The following is a 17,178-nucleotide window of genomic DNA, read 5'->3' on the forward strand; positions in this document are numbered from 1 at the left end:
CCTGCCTTAAATCCTTGTTGTCTGCTCTGATTCGGCAGTGAAGATCAGGTTTTCCTGCGGAAAGCAGTGGGGGGGGGGAACCCATTTGAGACAGACCAGGCAAGCTCAGATTTGTTCCTAGATAGAATGGGGCAAAGGGTGTGAATTCTTCTTCTTCTTTAGCGATCCCTCGTAGCCGAGTAAGATTGTCTTCCATAAACACGGTTTTAACAATGAGTCCATAAGTGCCTGTGGAGGCCAATTCTGGATCCACATGTCCTTCCACAGTGGGGACATTGGTTTCCAGGCAGGAGTTGATCACGGTGTGGATTTCTCCCTGGAGGCTAAACTAGAGAGACCAATGGCCTGACTCAGTGTAAGGCAGCTTGCTAAGTATAAGTACATTACCCAAACTTGCCACACTACTGATTGCCCAGCTTCCGCACATGCAACTGTTCCGTTGGATTGCTTTATTACGCCAGCTTGAAACTCTGCCATCTGCTAATGCAAGGGATCTTGCACTAGTGGGCAGAAGGCTGGTGCAGCCCAATGTCACCAAGTCCTTGGGTTGTTCTCTTTCCCTTCTCCATCATCACTACAATGCAGCTCTGCTTCCACCCTCAGGTCATCCCTTCTTGTAGTCTGATGCGTCAAGCTTTGAGTGGGGCTTTGCACACCGAGATTTCAAAAAAAAACCTGCAATGCTGTCTCCACCCATCCTCTGCTTTTCCTTGGTTCTCCTGGGTGCAGCTGGTGCTCAGAACGGAAGACGTAAGTCTATGGTACTTATAAACGTGTTCACATTCAGTGGATTGCTGTACATTTCCTTCCCAAAAGGTTTACAACTCAGGGCTTGTGTTTCAGCCAAGGCTGTTCTGCAGCTTCTGCACCCGCGAGATGAAATACAAAATGTGTGTCCTTGCACAAGTGTCTCCACAGTGAAAAAGAAGGATGTTCCCAGCCCATAGGAATATGCCTCATACTATCTCAGACCATTGGTCCATCTGTCTCAGCACTGTCTATAATGACTGGCTGTAGCTCTCCAGGATTTCAAATACAGTCGTACCTTGGATCCCAAACGCCCTGCGACTGGAACGTTTTGGCTCCCGAACGCAGCAAACCCAGAAGTGAGTGTTCCGGTTTGCAAACGTTCTTTGGAACCCGAATGTCCGGCGTGGCTTCCGATTGGCTGCAGGAGCTTCCTTCAGCCAATCAAAAGCCACGCTTTGGTTTCTGAACATTTTGGAAGTCTAACAGACTTTCGGAACGGATTCCGTTCGACTTCTGAGGTACCACTGTATGCGTCTCTCACAGGTCTGCCTGAAGATCCTGGGGACTGATAAATTATTATTAATAATAATAATAATAATAATAATAATAATAATAATAATAAATATTTATACCCCGCCCATCTGGCTGGGTTTCCCCAGCCACTCTGACCAGCTCCCAACAGAATATTAATAATAATTTTTAAAAAGCGATCAAACATCAAACATTAAAAACTTCCCTAAACAGGGCTGCCTTCAGATTGAACCTAGGAACTTCTGCACTGAATACATGTGCTCCACCGAGCTACAGATGCTGCTAACACTTTTGTCTGAGTTGTGCTTTTTTTTAAAAAAAAATGTCTACAGAGAACATGCACAAGAACTCAAACCAGACCAGGAAAAGCGCTAATCCATCCATTTCCGTTTCAGGAATAGCAAATAAGTTGTTAACTTACCTACAGGTTGAGCATGAGGGAAGTCTGTAACTTGTCCCTCATTAATAACCGAAGTCCACCATATTATTGTTCCTTCTTCCTTGTTCTAGGTCCTGCCCGCTCCCTCCGGAATGTGACTTGTTTCACAAGGCCTGGATATGCCCCGGGGAAACCACCTGTGCGCCTCAGCACAGAGGCATCCACCTCTACGATAACATTCCTAGCATAGATTGCACCCTTCCCTATTCAGCCAGGACAGCTCTGCCAACCAGGCCCAGTTTGCACAATCGAGGTCACGACTCGCACAAAATTATTGCATCACGGATACACCTGGGAGGAGTGGCGCCTGGTGGGGAAGGCCGGCTCCCCCTAAGGCCCAACTAAACACACATTCTTTAGGGTTCTGTCGCTGATTTTTCATTAAGCAGCCAGTGCTATGGACCCCTGAGTCAGACCGAGACTGTGGCCTGGCAGGAACGATGGCCTTAACCCCTTGGCTCCTGCTGTGACCCTGGTTGAAATTCTCCCCACTCCAACTATGCCTGCTTTTCACGATGGAATAAAACCTCCCATTGATTTTAATCTTTAACAACAACAACAAAAGAGAGTTGTTTAACCACCAATCTCTCTTCCTAGGGAAGGACTGCTGTAGCTCAGTGATAGAGCTGATAGAGCTTCTGCTGTGCATGCAGAATGTACGGGTGCGATCCCCAGGATTTTCAGTTAGCGGAGTGTTGGACCAGGAACTGGGAAAGCTGGGTTGAAATCCCTACTCAGCAATGACGCTCCCTGACCTTGGGCTGGTCACCACCTCTCAGCCTGAGCTACCTCAAAGGGTTGTTGTGAAGATAATATGGAGAGGGAGAGAGCTATGTATGTCACCTTGAGCACCTTGGAGGAATAATAATAATAATAATAATAATAATAATAATAATAATAATAATAATAATTTCATTTATAAAAAAACATAGAATGAGAAAAAAGAAAGAAAAAAGTGAGTGAAAATGAAAAAAATACTGTTGCATTATCATACATTAATATACAGTTGTGAATACAGTGGTACCTCGGGTTACAGATGCTTCAGGTTAGACGCTTCAGGTTACAGACTCCGCTAACCCAGAAATAGTACCTCGGGTTAAGAACTTTGCTTCAGGATGAGAACAGAAATCGTGCTCCAGCGGTGCGGTGGCAGAGGGAGGCCCCATTAGCTAAAGTGGTGCTTCAGGTTGAGAGCAGTTTCAGGTTAAGAACGCACCTCCGAAACAAATTAAGTTCTTAACCCAAGGTACCACTGTATTCTTATTGTCCTAATATTTATGGATGAATGAATGAATGAATGAATTTATATACCACCCTATACCTGGAGGTCTCAGGGCGGTTCACAAAAACGATCACAATATGGAAAATCTAAATAAGATCAATAACCCCCCCCAAAAAAACCCCCACAAAATTGTCAATAACCTAGTATATTCTGTGTAAACTCATTCCATTTTTTGTCAATTATTTTTATTGATTTTCCAAATTACAACCCAATTTTCACAATTGATTACACATTGATACCAAATTAATACAATTTTAATTAAATAACATAATAATAATAATAATAATAATAATAATAATAATAATAATAATAATAATTTATTTGTACCCCGCCCATCTGGCTGGGTTTCCCCAGCCACTCTGGGCAGCTTCCATAGAAACCAAAAAACACTAAAATATCATACATTAAAAACTTCCCTGAACAAGGCTGCCTTAAGATGTCTTCTGAATGTCAGGTGACTTCTCACTCACCACTGTAAACTCATTCATTGTATTTATCCAAGAAAAGCCTGCATCTGAAAGCTGTCTGTTCCTATGTTGCTAATGTTGTCAAGCCATTGATTAAGGGGAAATGTATTTCCATTCTTCCAATTCACCCGTATCAGTCTCTCGGCCACCATTAGGGCACATAGAATCCATTTTCACTGTCCTGCTGCCAACTTCCATACAATAGGTCGATAGTTCAAAAGCACAAGACAAGGTGACCAAAGTCTGATTTCTCTTTGCAGCTACATCCTCTTCCATGACTCCTGTGGCAGGTCACACAACAGCCCGGTTGCAATACTCGAAAGGCAGCCATCGCACCTTTTTGGGGACACCCAAGCACCTGGATGTTCCTGAAGAAAACACAGCATCAATGGCAGCCCGGGACAGCATCAACAAGGCCATAGACCAGGCTGCAACTACAGCTACACCACCCAGTCTGAAAGTCTATAGCAAGTGGCGCTATAGAGAGACGCCCAAGACAGAAACCCAGAAGGACCCCCAAGTGAGTCTTCTGGCCAGAATTAGGCAGAACGCAGAAGAGGCTCCTTTTTGGATTAGGAGGTTGGGAGGAACTTCTACAATCTGCTGCGCTCCTGCTACTGGCTCAGCAAGCTACAGCATCCTAGAGGGAACCACGATGGATGGGATGAGAGGACAAGATGAAGCAGATGGAAATAAAACGAGGAAAGCTGTAATTCAAAACAGCCAAGACCTGGGGCGCCGTGCCCCATCACAGTCTGACAACTTCAAGCCAAGCCCTTCCTCTGGTCCACGCCCATACCAGCCGCTAAGGTCAACTCCTATGTTTACTTCTCCACCAATGGATGCATCGTGGTCAGTGACAGAGTCCAACACCAGCACTAAAGGAGGAGGCGCAATAGACCACCGCTCTCCTGTCCTGGTTTTCCTCTTCTTTCTCTTCCTCCCTCTTCCCCTCTGCATACTGTGCTGGCTCGGGGCACGAAGCAGGCGTCCTGATGATGTGTAAACTGGGCAGGGGGAGATTTGGTGGCGTTGGGGGGCATGGGAAGCAGTGGTGTCTGGTGGGGAGGAAGACAGGGAGACAAACAGTAGGTGGCGCCAGAGCCAATGACAGGGAGAGGCAGCTAACCCTGGTTTTGTCCCCATCCTCCTTCCTGCTGAGTTCTACAAGGGCAATACTTCCAGGAATAATAAGATGAGAGGGAATGTCACCCCATGGACCCGGTGTAGCGTTAGTACGGAGCCCCCGGTCGTCTCACGGACTATTGACCCGTACACCACTAATCCGCTGCCACCAACCAGGTCCTCCCTGGTAAAATCACTTCAGTCTCAGTCAGCTTTTCAATTCATAAAGAAGAGTGTATTTTATTTCAGACTTAAAACAAAACTATTACAGCATTCCAAACAGTGTTCCACTTTACTTTCTTAGCCTTATGTTCCTCTCTCTATCTCTGCTACCACCCCACACTCACGGACCAACTGCCCTGTCTCTCTATTACCAACTGCCTTTCCCAACCAGCCAACCCATTCAAACCAACCAACTACCCACCCACAACTCCCAACGAACTAACTCCCAGAACTCCTCTCAGAACTCCTTTATAGACCCACTGACTCCACCCCCCTGGGTCCTGTCTGTGCAGCCTATTTAACTATTTCCCCTCCAGCACTCTCTCATATATGGTAACGTCACACCCGGGTGTAAGAAGACAGGCAAGCATGGGTTGGCTGTAGCTGGTGAAGACTATCACCCTAAGGGACCAGCCACACACTAGTGGTAAAAACTCCCCTATACCAAATCAGATCGTTGGCCGACCTACCTCAGCATTGTCTACACTGACTGGCAGCTGCTCTTCAGGGTTTCAGGCAGGGGTCTCTCCCAGCCTACCTGCAGAGGACTGAACCTGGGACCTTCTGCATGCAAATCAGATGTTCTGCCATTTGAGCTATGGCTCTTCTCCCAGACTTTTAAGGGCTGTTCCATGCCATATAACAAAGTGATGCTTTAGCAACGAATGGATGAGGGTCAAGGCTGCTTCACAGCGTCAGAGCAGAGGGGAAGAAGCACAGCAGGGCTGTGTCACTGCCTCTGCTCAAGGACCAGCTGTAATTGGTCCACCATCAGGAGCAGTAGCCAGTCGCATCAGGCCTACCAAACCGTTTCCAGTTCCTTCCCAACAGGTCCTTAAAAGGACTTTAAGAACTAGTGTCCCAGCATGCTTCCTCCTCCATCCCCACCCCTTTTCCTCGTGTGTTGTGTATTTTGGATTGAAAGCCTGATCATATCAGTTGCTCTGGGCGCCTTTTTTGCTAGAGTATTGTATACATTTTGTAAAGAATATACAAATGAACAAAAGCAATTGGGGCTCAATTGCTGCCTAGTCTTCCTAATCTGTTTCCATCACCCATCTCCGGAGGGGTGTGTCCCCAACCAGAAAGGTTCCCTGTGAGAAAATGTGGCTCTTGGGTTGGAAAAGTTTCCTATCAGCCCATGGATCAAAAAGAAGCTATTCTTCAAAATCAGTGCTTATCAGAATTTTATCAATGCAGTTTCCCCAACTCAAATCGTGTTCAAAAATGCATAAAAATCCATGAGTTTGTGAAAACAACATACAAAACGCATTTAATTGGGGGGGGGGACTGTTTGCAAAAATGTGCACATGTTCTGCCTCTCTCATGTTTGGGGGAAACTGTGAACCAGTGAGAAGAGGCGAGCTCCTTTCGTAGCTCTCATCTCACTCTAGCTGCAGAGGCTTCCTCGCATGTGTTTGCGTGTGATCTTTGTTCCCATGAAAGAACCGCACGATGCTGGTCCAAGAACCCGAGATCCTGATCCGGTAGTGAATGAGGCCTCCCCGTACGTCGTAGATATTGATCTTATTCTCCCCTTCGCCAGAGGCAAAGTTCAGCACCTGCCCGCCGCAGTCTACAACCATGTGGGCATTGTCCTGGACGCAGAACGGCTCCTTGGCAAACTCTTCCACTGCAAACTCCAAGCAGTGGCCTAGTTCCTCGGGAAGAACCCCCCAGGAGCGCAAGCTCTGCCTCACTCTCAGCAGGTCTCCGACACTCAGTGGCTCCTTGCGAATGGCCAGTCTCGCAAGGTACATTTCGGCCGTCCGCTCTTTGATATCACACTGGATCCGCTTGTATAGGACATATACAGAAATCTGGCAGTCCCCCTTGCCGGACCGAAACTCTATGGGAGGTCCGTCGCACTGGATAACCAGCTGGGCATTTTGCTGCACAGACCAGGGCTCCTGGAGAAAGGTATCAATGGCCTTGTTGAAACAGGCTTGGAGTATGTAGTTGACACCATCCAGCCGATCGCGGTGCCTTAGGAGATTCTCAGCTGTCAGTGGTTCGTAAGAGGGCAGCAGGTTAGCCACATACAACAGGGCATCCTTCATGATATTGAGGACACTGGTGGGCTTCCACAACTGCTTGGCTGTCACAGCAACCTCGTGGTCCGTGCCCATGGGGGAATAATCCGCTTTGTTCATGGCTATCCACATCGTGGAGAGGAGAACAGCGAGCGCCACCACGACCACGACGGTCAGCAGTTTGTTCATGAATCTCCAGAGCTGAGCTGTAAAACATGGGATGACGATGCTGAGAGCCCATTGCAAGACAGTGCTGAGGACAGAGGCCATGTTTCCTCTAAAAAGAAGGGAAATACCATCAGTGCTGGGGGGTGGAATTAATTGGCAGTTTTTGTTTCCACAATTTAAAATAAAATAAAATAATAACAATTATTTATTATTTATACCCCACCCATCTGGCTAGGTTTCCCCAGCCACTCTGGGCAGCTTCCAACAGAATATTAAAATACAATAATCTATTAAACATTAAAAGCTTCCCTAAACAGGGCTGCCTTCAGATGTCTTTAAAAAAAAGGTAAGTTAAGTCCAGTCGCGAACGACTCTGGGGTTGCGGTGCTCATCTCGCTTTACTGGCTGAGGGAGCCAATGTTTGTCCACAGACAGTTTTTCAGGGTCATGTGGCCAGCATGACTAAGCCGCTTCTGGCGAAACCAGAGCAGTGCATGGAAACGCCGTTTACCTTCCCACCAGAGCAGTACCTATTTATCTTTTGTCAATAATTTTTTATTGATTTTCATTCAATATACATTCAATAGACTGTAGGAATGAAAAACACGGCAGGCGAGAGGTAGGTGTCACATGAGGCGTCTTGAGGCGTCTGACTGGGCAAGCCCCCGGCGTCTCACTTTTATTGAATATTAACAAACATTGCCACAGGTGTGCTTGTGGCTGATTGGTTGATACAAACACAAAGAAACTTGTTGCTGATTGGTTAACATAAATACAAGGCGGGAATTACATGTGAGAGGTGGGAATTACATGTGAACATTAATCATCAATAGATTAAAGGCTGGGAAACAAGGTTGGGACTAGACAACCATGAAACCTCCTAATTAATTATAACTGTAGATGTGGTCAGCTATGCATTGAGAACAGGTCATCATGAACTTAAGATACACTGAGCAGGGAGGGAATGTCTTGGTATTTGGAACAAGTTTGTACAGTGTGTGCAGAAACAGAGAAAAGATTATAAGCGAGACTTCCCAGGATGCCAGAGAAAAGAAGCAAGACTTCCCATAGCAAGACTTCCCAGAATGCCACAGTTATGTGCAGTAAAAGAACTTATGTGCAGAAAGAGAACTTCCCTTCAATAGACAAATAAATTTCACATACATCTTTGGCTCTGCCGAGCTTCAGACTTCCCTCCACCCCTTTGGTAAGTATCGTACATTTTCTTAGATCGCGTATTTTGTTTGTTTATCTGGTTAACCATATGCTGTTAGAGTTAATCTAACCCTGCCAGTGTCTTTAAGGTTTTAGAGTTGTCTCTTATATACACCAAATATTTACTTCAAGTTTCATGAAACTTCTGTTCATCCTGATCTCGTATTCTCCCTGATAGTCTAGCCAGTTCTGCGTAATTCATCATTTTAACCTGCAGTACCTATTTATCTACTTGCACTTTGATGTGCTTTTGAACTGCGAGGTTGTCAGGAGCTGGGACTGAGCAACAGGAGCTCACCCCATCGTGAGGATTCAAACCACCAACCTTCCCCTAGGCTCAGTGGTTTAGACCACAGCACCACCAAATCAGGTTAAAGGTTCAGTATCTGGAGAACCACAGGTTCCCCACCTCTGGTGTCTAAGACTGCAGCCTTTGTCAACTGATCCCCTAGGTTAATCCATCAAGCCATCCATCGATATACAGTGGAGCCTTGGTTCTCCAACAGCATAGTTGACAAACAAACTGGCTCCCAAACACTGAAAACTCAGAAGTAAGTGTTCCCGTTTTTGAACACCGAACGTCCGACACACCTTCCGCTTGAGTGCAGGAAACTCCTGCAGCCAATCGGAAGCCACGCCTTGGTTTTCAAACTGTTTCGGGAGTCGAACGGACTTCCGGAACAGATTGCAGCCTCAGGTTGTGCACACACTCACCCGCTAGTGCCACAAAAAATTAGTTTTTCTCAATCCATTCATGTTCATCTCCAAAATGCTTTCAGTCCAGATTCATTCTAGTTCCTGCCATGCACAACAGTGGGTGTGGATACTTAATTCTTATTAAGAAACCCTCCCTCAGAGCAGATAAAACAAGCACTTCTTCATGCAGAACCTAGTTAAGCTACAGAACTCCCTCCCACGGGAAGGAAGCGATGCTCACCAACTTAGATGGCTTTAAAAGCAGATCAGGCAAATTAATGGAGATGGCTAGCTAGACTCTGGCAGAATGCGGCAGCTAGATGGGTGTCTGGGAGTGGCCACAGAGACCATATAACACCTGTCCTGAAAGACCTACATTGGCTCCCGGTACGTTTCCAAGCACGATTCAAAGTGTTGGTGCTGACCTTGAAAGCCCTAAACGGCCTCAGTCCAGTATACCTGAAAGAGCGTCTCCACCTCCATCGTTCAGCCCGGACGCTGAGGTCGAGCTCCGAGGGCCTTCTTGGTGGTGGCACCCACCCTGTGGAACACTCTGCCTTCAGATGTCAAGGAAACAAACAACTATCTGACTTTTTGAAGACATCTGAAGGTAGCCCTGTTTAGGGAAGTTTTTAATGTCTAATGTGTTGCAATTTTTTATGTGCTGTAATAATAATAACAACAACAACTTTTATTTGTTTCCCTGCCCTCTCCGGCCGAGACCAGGCTCAGGGTGGCTAACATCAAATATAAACATTGATATAAAATCAAACAATAATTAAACTACCTCTTAAAAACAACTCAGGATAAAATTAAAATCTGGATTAGATGGCTTTCCACAGGCCTCCCAGAGTGGCTGGGGAAACCCAGCCAGATGAGAGAGGTATAAATGAATTAAAAATTGTTATTATTACAATAAGCCAAACTGTTTCCCAGAAGAGAACTTCTGGGAAGTTGCAGATTTCGGTTTCTATCTTGCACATGTCCTATCAATAAATCCTCCTCTGGTTCTTGCCATACGAACCACTGCATCCTTAACGTTACAAGCCTGGCGACTGCAATCCGGATGAGCAGCAGAGAGTCACCTGTACTTCCGTGTGGAATGCGATCTCGGGAAGAAATAAAAATCCCCTATGAAAAATTACACCTGACTCCTCAGTGACTTACATATCGCACGCCGCCGTTTCTCCGGCTTCTCCTTCAATGAGAGCAATCCTACTTTGTTAACTTCTCAGTTTCGGGTTCCTGCAATGCACGTGACTCCACCTTGGCGCACGGCGCTGCCTCTAACGGCGCGCAACGAACGGGTCCTAAAGCCGGCTTTTCCCTTACTCGGTTCAGGGGAAATAAAGGGAAAAAAGCGTTTCAGTGTTCTCCCCGACTGACGCGATCGTGCCATTTCTCTCCCTTGCAAAATAAAAAATAAAAAAGCATTTTACCTGCTTCGATTACTGCCTTTATAAACAAATATTTTTTCTCCCCCGGCGCACACTTCGCACGCCTTTTTGCATGTGCACCACACAGCAAATTTTAATTTCACCCCCACCCCCCGCTTAAAAATAATAGCGATTCTGTTGCGGTCCGAACTCATTCCTTCCACCGGGAGGCAGCAAGGAACAATAAGCAGCTTGGAAACCGAAAGTCGATCGTAGACGCACCGGGAAATCAGGGCGCTTCTGGAGCCGCCGCGCGCGCAAAACAAAACGGCGGCCCTTCGGGAAACCCCCTCAGCGCCCCCCACTCCAAACGATCTGCTCCACATTCTTTCCTAGGTCACTCTGCTGAACGTCCGGATCGCCACGGATTTGCCTTGAAAGGTATGCGGGGTGGGGGGGGGCTGGCGGGGTGGATGGGGACTGGAGAGGAGCTGGGGGCGGCTGGCCAAAGTTTAGCCAGAGCTGAGTTCAGATGGCGAGCAATTCAGATTGCAGGGAAAGGGAGGTTCCCCCCCCCAAAAGCGGCTTGCTCGACAAGATCGAGAGATCCCTTCGCCCACCCCGCCTCCCGACCGGTGGATCGCTGGGAATCTGCCAGTGAGGTCGCGGGAGGACAGCCAGAGTCGAGCCTGCAATAGGACGGGGCGCAGCGGGGGGTTGGAAGGAAAATGTGGACCGGCGACGCGCGCACTTGACTCGGAAAGCCAGCCTCCCATCCATCTGGATCCTGGGGGAAGCGAAGATCCGGCTCTGACACCTTAGTGGACTTTTCCGTTTCTATTTGTGCTTTTTCGGAGCGGGGGCGAATGTCGTTTCAGTAGGTGGCCCTTGGCTTAAAATGTTTGGAAACTGTTGCTGCCTTGGCTTAAAATATTTGGAAACTGTTGCTTCCTTGGAGGTACTTAAGAAGCAGGAAGTGGCTCAAAAACAAGAACGCAGGACAACAGATGCGTTGCTATTAGTCATAGGGAACCTCCAGCGTCAGGTGCAGTATATGCGGCCAGGTATTGACTAGGAAGTAAATAGCTCTCGCCTTCCTGTTGTGCGTCTGGGAAGCGTCTGCTTAGCCACACTGGAATGCAGGATGGCAGAGTGCATTGGACTTTGGGCCTATGCAACAGGGCTCTTAATGATGATAATAGCAACAGCACCAACTTCTTACTCTATCAGCGCAGAACACCTAGCCAAGGAGGACCAAAATTGAGAAGATCCATAATTGGTGTAGGACTGTAAATTATTTGATGTGTTAATGCAAATGGAAGTTGTTAAAATTGCAGCTGCGGTACAAGGGTTTGTTATTCTGACTAGCGTGTATTGGAATTTATAAGTTTTTGGAGTGCAGAGTGAAAGTAAATCATCAATCATCAATTATAGCACGGAGGGCAACAAAATAATATAATTTGGCATCTGAACAATTGGCGTTATTAATTATATTATAATTTGGTATTTTATTTTGGTATGGGCAATGAGGCTTTTATTGAGTTATTGTAATTGAAAACTAGGGACGCGGGTGGCGCTGTGGGTTAAACCACAGAGCCTAGGGCTTGCCGATCAGAAGGTCGGCGGTTCGAATCCCCGCGATGGGGTGAGCTCCCGTTGCTCGGTCCCTGCTCCTGCCAACCTAGCAGTTCGAAAGCACATCAAAGTGCAAGTAGATAAATAGGTACCACTCCAGTGGGAAGGTAAACGGTGTTTCCGTGCGCTGCTCTGGTTCGCCAGAAGCGGCTTAGTCATGCTGGCCACATGACCTGGAAGCTGTCTGCGGAAAAATGCAGATGAGATGAGCGCCGCAACCCCAGAGTCGGCCACGACTGGACCTAATGGTCAGGGGTCCCTTTACCTTAATTGAAAACTAATAGAAATTATTACACACACACACAAAAAGGAAATCCGTAATGGAGAAAATCCATGGGGGGGGGGATTTTGACCTTGCACAAACAAATTTTGGCCTTGGACAGAACACCATAATTACGAAAGATTACCAAAGTCTGCCCCAGATTCTATTACTATGCTTCGGCATCAGTGCTATGTATTTTGTAAGTGATTATAATGTTCTATAATTTTCCCCCAAGGTTTTTTTCTTTCTTCCTTTCTTTCTAAAAGCAAACAAAAACTGAAATGCAATGCAAAGGGTTTCCCTCTTTTGTGAAATTAGCAGTGTCTCACAGGGCAGAGGAAGTGAAATGCTCTCACTTGTATGTGGGTGTCTTAAAGGTCAAAGTGCTGTGTGTGTTAAGGCAAACTGAGTGTGACATTCATTCTGATTTGTTTGCAGAGTTATGCAAACAACTTTCTGTTGCACTTTTCCCTTATCACAAGAAGCGTATCTTAGCTAGCCACTGACGGTTCATTGTAGACAATATTAGTATTAATCCAGTAATGGCCAAACTTGGCCCTCCAGCTGTTTTGGGACTACAATTCCCATCATCCCTGACCACTGGTCCTGTTAGCTAGGGATGATGGGAGCTGTTGTCCCAAAACAGCTGGAGGGCAGAGTTTGGCCATCACTGTATTAATCCAAATAGGCCAATGGTCTCAAGTTGGAAAAAGGCAGCTGTGCAGAAGAGGGAATTTCAACAAAAAGAGCTTTTTTCACCTCTGGTCCAGCATCTTGTATTTACCGTGGTCAATCAGATACCCATAGTTTTAACTGCACTGCCTGAATCAGTGCTTTCTTTTCTCTGCCCTAAATCTTCCAACATACAGCTTCCTTGCAGTTCACAAATTCTAGGGTTACAAGAGAGAGGGGGGAAAACAATTTCTCTTGAGTACTTGCTTGTCTCCAGAGCTCCTTGTGTGAATTAGGCCCCTTAAGTTGGTTCTGAAAACATTTAGCAGGGAGGTATTGTTGCAACATAGAATGGGGAGGAAATCGATGGCTAGGTAGCAAAAGGAAGTGGTTAGGCCATATATAGAGCTGTGTGGGAATAAAGCTGAGAGGCTGGGCTGTGAGTGGGTGCCTGCATTTTGAGGATGCACGTTTAAAACAAAGGAGGAGAGGAGGAGGAACCGAGATGGTTTGAAGAGAGGGAATGGCCATTTCGGACGACGGTGCAAGGATGAAAAGGAGCTAGCCGGAACCAAATTGGATAGGGTGAATTGTTGGTTCACTGTCAGCCAAATACCGTGGCACTTTCAGGTGGAGAAAGTCAGGCCTGAAGTAGGGAGAGAGAGAGCTCTCCTTAACTAAGGCTATAAAGGTGCAAACTGACGCTTTGTTGAGCAAACACCTGCTGGCCTGAGACCTAGTCCAAGATGGCTGCCAAGAGACGAGGGGAAGCAGAGGTTGGCGAGAGCAGGCCCAAAAGGTGTGTTTCCCTTCAGGCAAGTTTCACTGATAACTAGCACACGGGGGTTACAAGATCAAGGAACAAAGAGCGTTTTAGCCACATTCTTTGAGTATAAACAGTATTTTGTTATTTATACCTTGCTGTCTTTCTCTGGGGAAACTTTTTCATTTTTAATCATTGCATTTTCCTATGGAAACTTAAAAGTTCTGCTCATTCTTCTTCATTATTATTATTAATAATGATTTGATTTCTCACCTGACCCTTTGCAATAAAGTCCCGGGGTGGATTGCAACAATTTAAAATGCAATGCTAGAAATGGTTTAAAACACCCGGAGGTGTTGCTTCAGGATACAAACACTGTTGAATGGGAATGATACAATGAAGGTGTTAGGGTCACACTTGTAGGGAGGGGATTCCACAATTTAGCAGCTGCCATTTGGGGCCTAAGTCATTTTAGGGCGTTAATCACTAGTGCAATAGTGTTTAAATTGGCTACGCACCAACAGTTTATGTGATGCTTCCCTTTCGCCCTGGGAAAAATGGAAGTCAAAAGTTGGCTTGAGGGCCCCATTCCTTACAGTCAAGCAAAAGGTGTTATCAGAGTTCAATGTCAAAACCCAGCAAAAACATGGAGATGTAGGGCAGCTGAAGGGTGTGGCCTGAGGAGAGTTCTGAGGGCCGTATAGAGAGGCCTGGAGGGCCACATTTGGCCCAAGGGCCTTTGGTTCCCCACCTGTGGACTAAACAAAAAGGAAGCAGGCTATTGGTTCTTGCTTCAGAGGTTGGAGCCAGGCAGCCCTAATTTTCCCCAACCTGATAACCTCTCACATAACAAATTTTGGATGGAATAAGGCCCTATTTATAACATAAACATTATTCAAGACAACGCTGGCCCCTTTTGTCTTTCTCCAAATATCCAGCCCAGAGCTGAGCTGGCTTCATGGCTCTCTAAATGAAAAAAAGGTGCCCTGTTTCATGCCATCTCCTCAGCTGATGTCTCAGATGTGGAACACATTGTCCCACAATAAGTGAAACTTGTTCAATGTCTCCTTATGTATTGCATTCTCTCCCCCTTCCTGCCAGGCCTCGATACGATCCTATGGCAGTTCAGCCGCCTACAGATTCCCAAAAGCAAGCCGCTGCCTATGCAGAAGAATATGATATCATCACCGAAGAAGACATCGAAGAGATTAAGGATGCACTTGAAGGAGGAAGAATGGCAGAAGCAGCGTCCAAAATATTGGAAAACCTGCAGGCTTTGGAGAATGCCCGGCTGGACATTGCAGTAACGGGAGAGTCTGGCTCCGGCAAGTCCTCGTTTGTCAACGCCATTCGAGGCCTAGGGGATGAAGATGAAGGATCTGCCGACACTGGGGTTGTGGAGACCACAAAGGAGCCCACTCCTTATTCACACCCCAAGCACCCCAACGTGACTGTGTGGGATCTACCCGGAATCGGCACTCCAGATTTCCAGTCCAGCACTTACCTGGAACAGGTCAACTTCTCCCGCTATGACTTCTTTATTCTCATTGCCTCAGAGCGCTTCAAGTCCAACCATGCCCAGTTGGCGCAGGAAATCCAGCGGCTGGGCAAATGCTTCTACTTTGTGCGCTCTAAGGTAGACGCAGATCTAGAGGCCACCAAAAAGCGCCGGCCAAAAGCCTACGATGAGGAGGCGATACTGAGGAAGATTCGAGAGAATTGCAAAGAGTGCCTTCAGGCCCAAGGAGTGGCTGCTCCCCAGGTCTTCCTCCTTTCCAGCTGGGAGCTAAACAAGTACGACTTCATACAGCTCGAGGAGACGCTGGAGAAGGAGCTGCCGAGCCACAAGAGACATGCCTTCCTCATGGCCCTGCCGAACATCTCTTTGTCCATCTTGCAGAAGAAGAAAGAGGCCTTGCAGAAGCAAATCTGGAAGCTGGCTACCATCTCATGCGGAATAGCAGCTGTGCCCATCCCAGGCCTCTCTGTAGCTTGCGATATAACTATCCTGGTTAAGTCTCTTTCGGAATACCGTCAGAACTTTGGCCTAGACGATGAATCCCTCAGCAAATTAGCTGAGAAGGTTGGCAAGAATGTGGAGGAGCTTAAAGAGGTGATTGAGTCACCACTGACCAAAGAAATCTCCAGGGACCTCGTGGTGAAGATGTTAACCAAAGCTGGTGGTGGGGCATTGATGCTGGTGGAGTACTTTGCCAGCACGATCCCTGTATTTGGCTCCGTGACAGCTGGAGGGATATCCTTCGGAACCACCTATTACATGCTTTACAGCTTCCTAAACGAGGTGGCAGGTGATGCTCAGCGTGTCCTCATCAAGGCCTTTGAGTCTGATGTTTGAGAGAGTTATTTGGATCTCGTGTAGTGGTCCATGATGGATGCTTAGCTTCTAAATGGATGGAACGGCACCGAATCGAACAGAGCTCTGTCCTACAGTTCTCGAGGTTCTTTGGGGAAAGCTATGGCAGTTAAACTAGAATGAAGCTGGTTGAAACTTGTCATGTAGACGTGAGCCATATGCATTTGACTGGAGGCCTTTTTGAATCGGCTTGCTTCCTTTAGTGAAAAACTGGACGATGAATGTTTAATTTTGTTTTAATGTTACCACTCTAATGACTATAACTAAAGCCAAGATTGTGTGAAGCTCCTTGGGCAACGTTCAGGGCTTAACTTAACAAAGAACTGGAATACAAATCAGTTCCCTTTTTACTAGTGGTTCAAGCCACAGATTGTGACAACCTGAATCTTTAGGCCTGTCTTGGTTTCCTTTCTTTTTTTTTCTTTTTTGAATAATAAAATGTGTCTAACCTAAAGCATCTAGAGTGTACAAGTTCCTTGGTTTGAAGCAGAAGATTTAAAACAAGTGGCATCTTCTCATTCATAAGTAACTCTGACCCAGGTCCCGTTGCCCTCTAGGAAAAACTTTTATCTGGCCAGCTCCAATCCCGTTAGCTATATTGGATCTCCAGGTTAACTTATAGATTCAGTATTTAAGCAACAGCCCATACTAAGGAGGGGGAAAAATAAAGGCTGGGAGAAATTTTAATGGAATGGGGCACACGTTTTGCACAAGCCTTTTTGGAGCAGTAGGCAAGCCCAATGACATTTTGTTCAGATTTTTAAAATGCATTCTTTGGCAAATGAAATACTGAGTTTGGCTAATAACCCAAGGAAGTTTAACCAATTTGTTAAGCAAATCCTCTCTACTGATGACCCAGTGATACAAACTTTAAGACCATGATTCTGAGTACATGTGTTGCTTAACAAGCAAGACTAGTAAATTATGGCTTTGGTTTGATAAACTGAATTCATAGAAGACATGTTGGAGCTACTTATTAGGAACCACAATCTAAATTTTCAAGTTTCTTATAAATCCTGTTCTAATCAAACATGGTAAGGGGTTTTTTTTTGGGGGGGGGGGAGAGATAAGACGACTTATGAAAACTAAGTACAGAAACCATGCAAGAATTCAAGGGGTGTCAAATTTTAACTGCTGAGATGTAGCTTTCCAGACAGCAGAATGTTTC

The 17,178-nt window shown here is 46.2% G+C and overlaps 2 protein-coding genes across 8 annotated transcripts in view; one reads left to right on the top strand and one right to left on the bottom strand.

Moving 5' to 3' along the window:
* The window catches only part of LOC128418423 (interferon-inducible GTPase 5-like), a 133,923-nt gene extending 117,639 nt beyond the window's left edge, over nt 1-16,284 (top strand). The window contains exons 1-3 of one of the 6 annotated variants that reach the window (XM_053398081.1): nt 12,429-13,080; nt 13,111-13,672; nt 14,738-16,284. In XM_053398081.1, coding sequence (XP_053254056.1) covers nt 13,620-13,672; nt 14,738-15,992 — 1,308 coding nt within the window. In that variant the 5' untranslated portion in view covers nt 12,429-13,080; nt 13,111-13,619 and the 3' untranslated portion in view covers nt 15,993-16,284. Of the gene's footprint in view, nt 1-10,586; nt 10,746-11,023; nt 11,182-11,289; nt 11,586-12,322; nt 12,401-12,428; nt 13,081-13,110; nt 13,673-14,737 lie in introns of those variants that run through there. The other 5 variants (XM_053398085.1, XM_053398083.1, XM_053398082.1 and 2 more) reach the window with 5 other exon arrangements.
* LOC128418443 (uncharacterized) lies at nt 6,154-10,259 on the bottom strand. Of its 2 annotated transcripts, none has more exons than XM_053398117.1 (2): nt 9,388-9,446; nt 6,154-7,124 (listed from the first exon to the last, which is right to left on the bottom strand). In XM_053398117.1, the coding sequence occupies exon 2, from the start codon at nt 7,117-7,119 to the stop codon at nt 6,202-6,204; it is 918 nt and encodes a 305-aa protein (XP_053254092.1). In that variant the 5' UTR covers nt 7,120-7,124; nt 9,388-9,446; the 3' UTR covers nt 6,154-6,201. The 2 variants fall into 2 exon arrangements, with proteins under 2 accessions (XP_053254092.1, XP_053254091.1); XM_053398116.1 differs by lacking the exon at nt 9,388-9,446 and adding an exon at nt 10,096-10,259 and having other exon boundaries at nt 6,174-7,124.
* Nucleotides 16,285-17,178: the final 894 nt, after the last annotated feature.

The sequence above is a fragment of the Podarcis raffonei genome, chromosome 8 (assembly GCF_027172205.1).
Source record: "Podarcis raffonei isolate rPodRaf1 chromosome 8, rPodRaf1.pri, whole genome shotgun sequence".
NCBI lineage: Eukaryota > Metazoa > Chordata > Lepidosauria > Squamata > Lacertidae > Podarcis > Podarcis raffonei.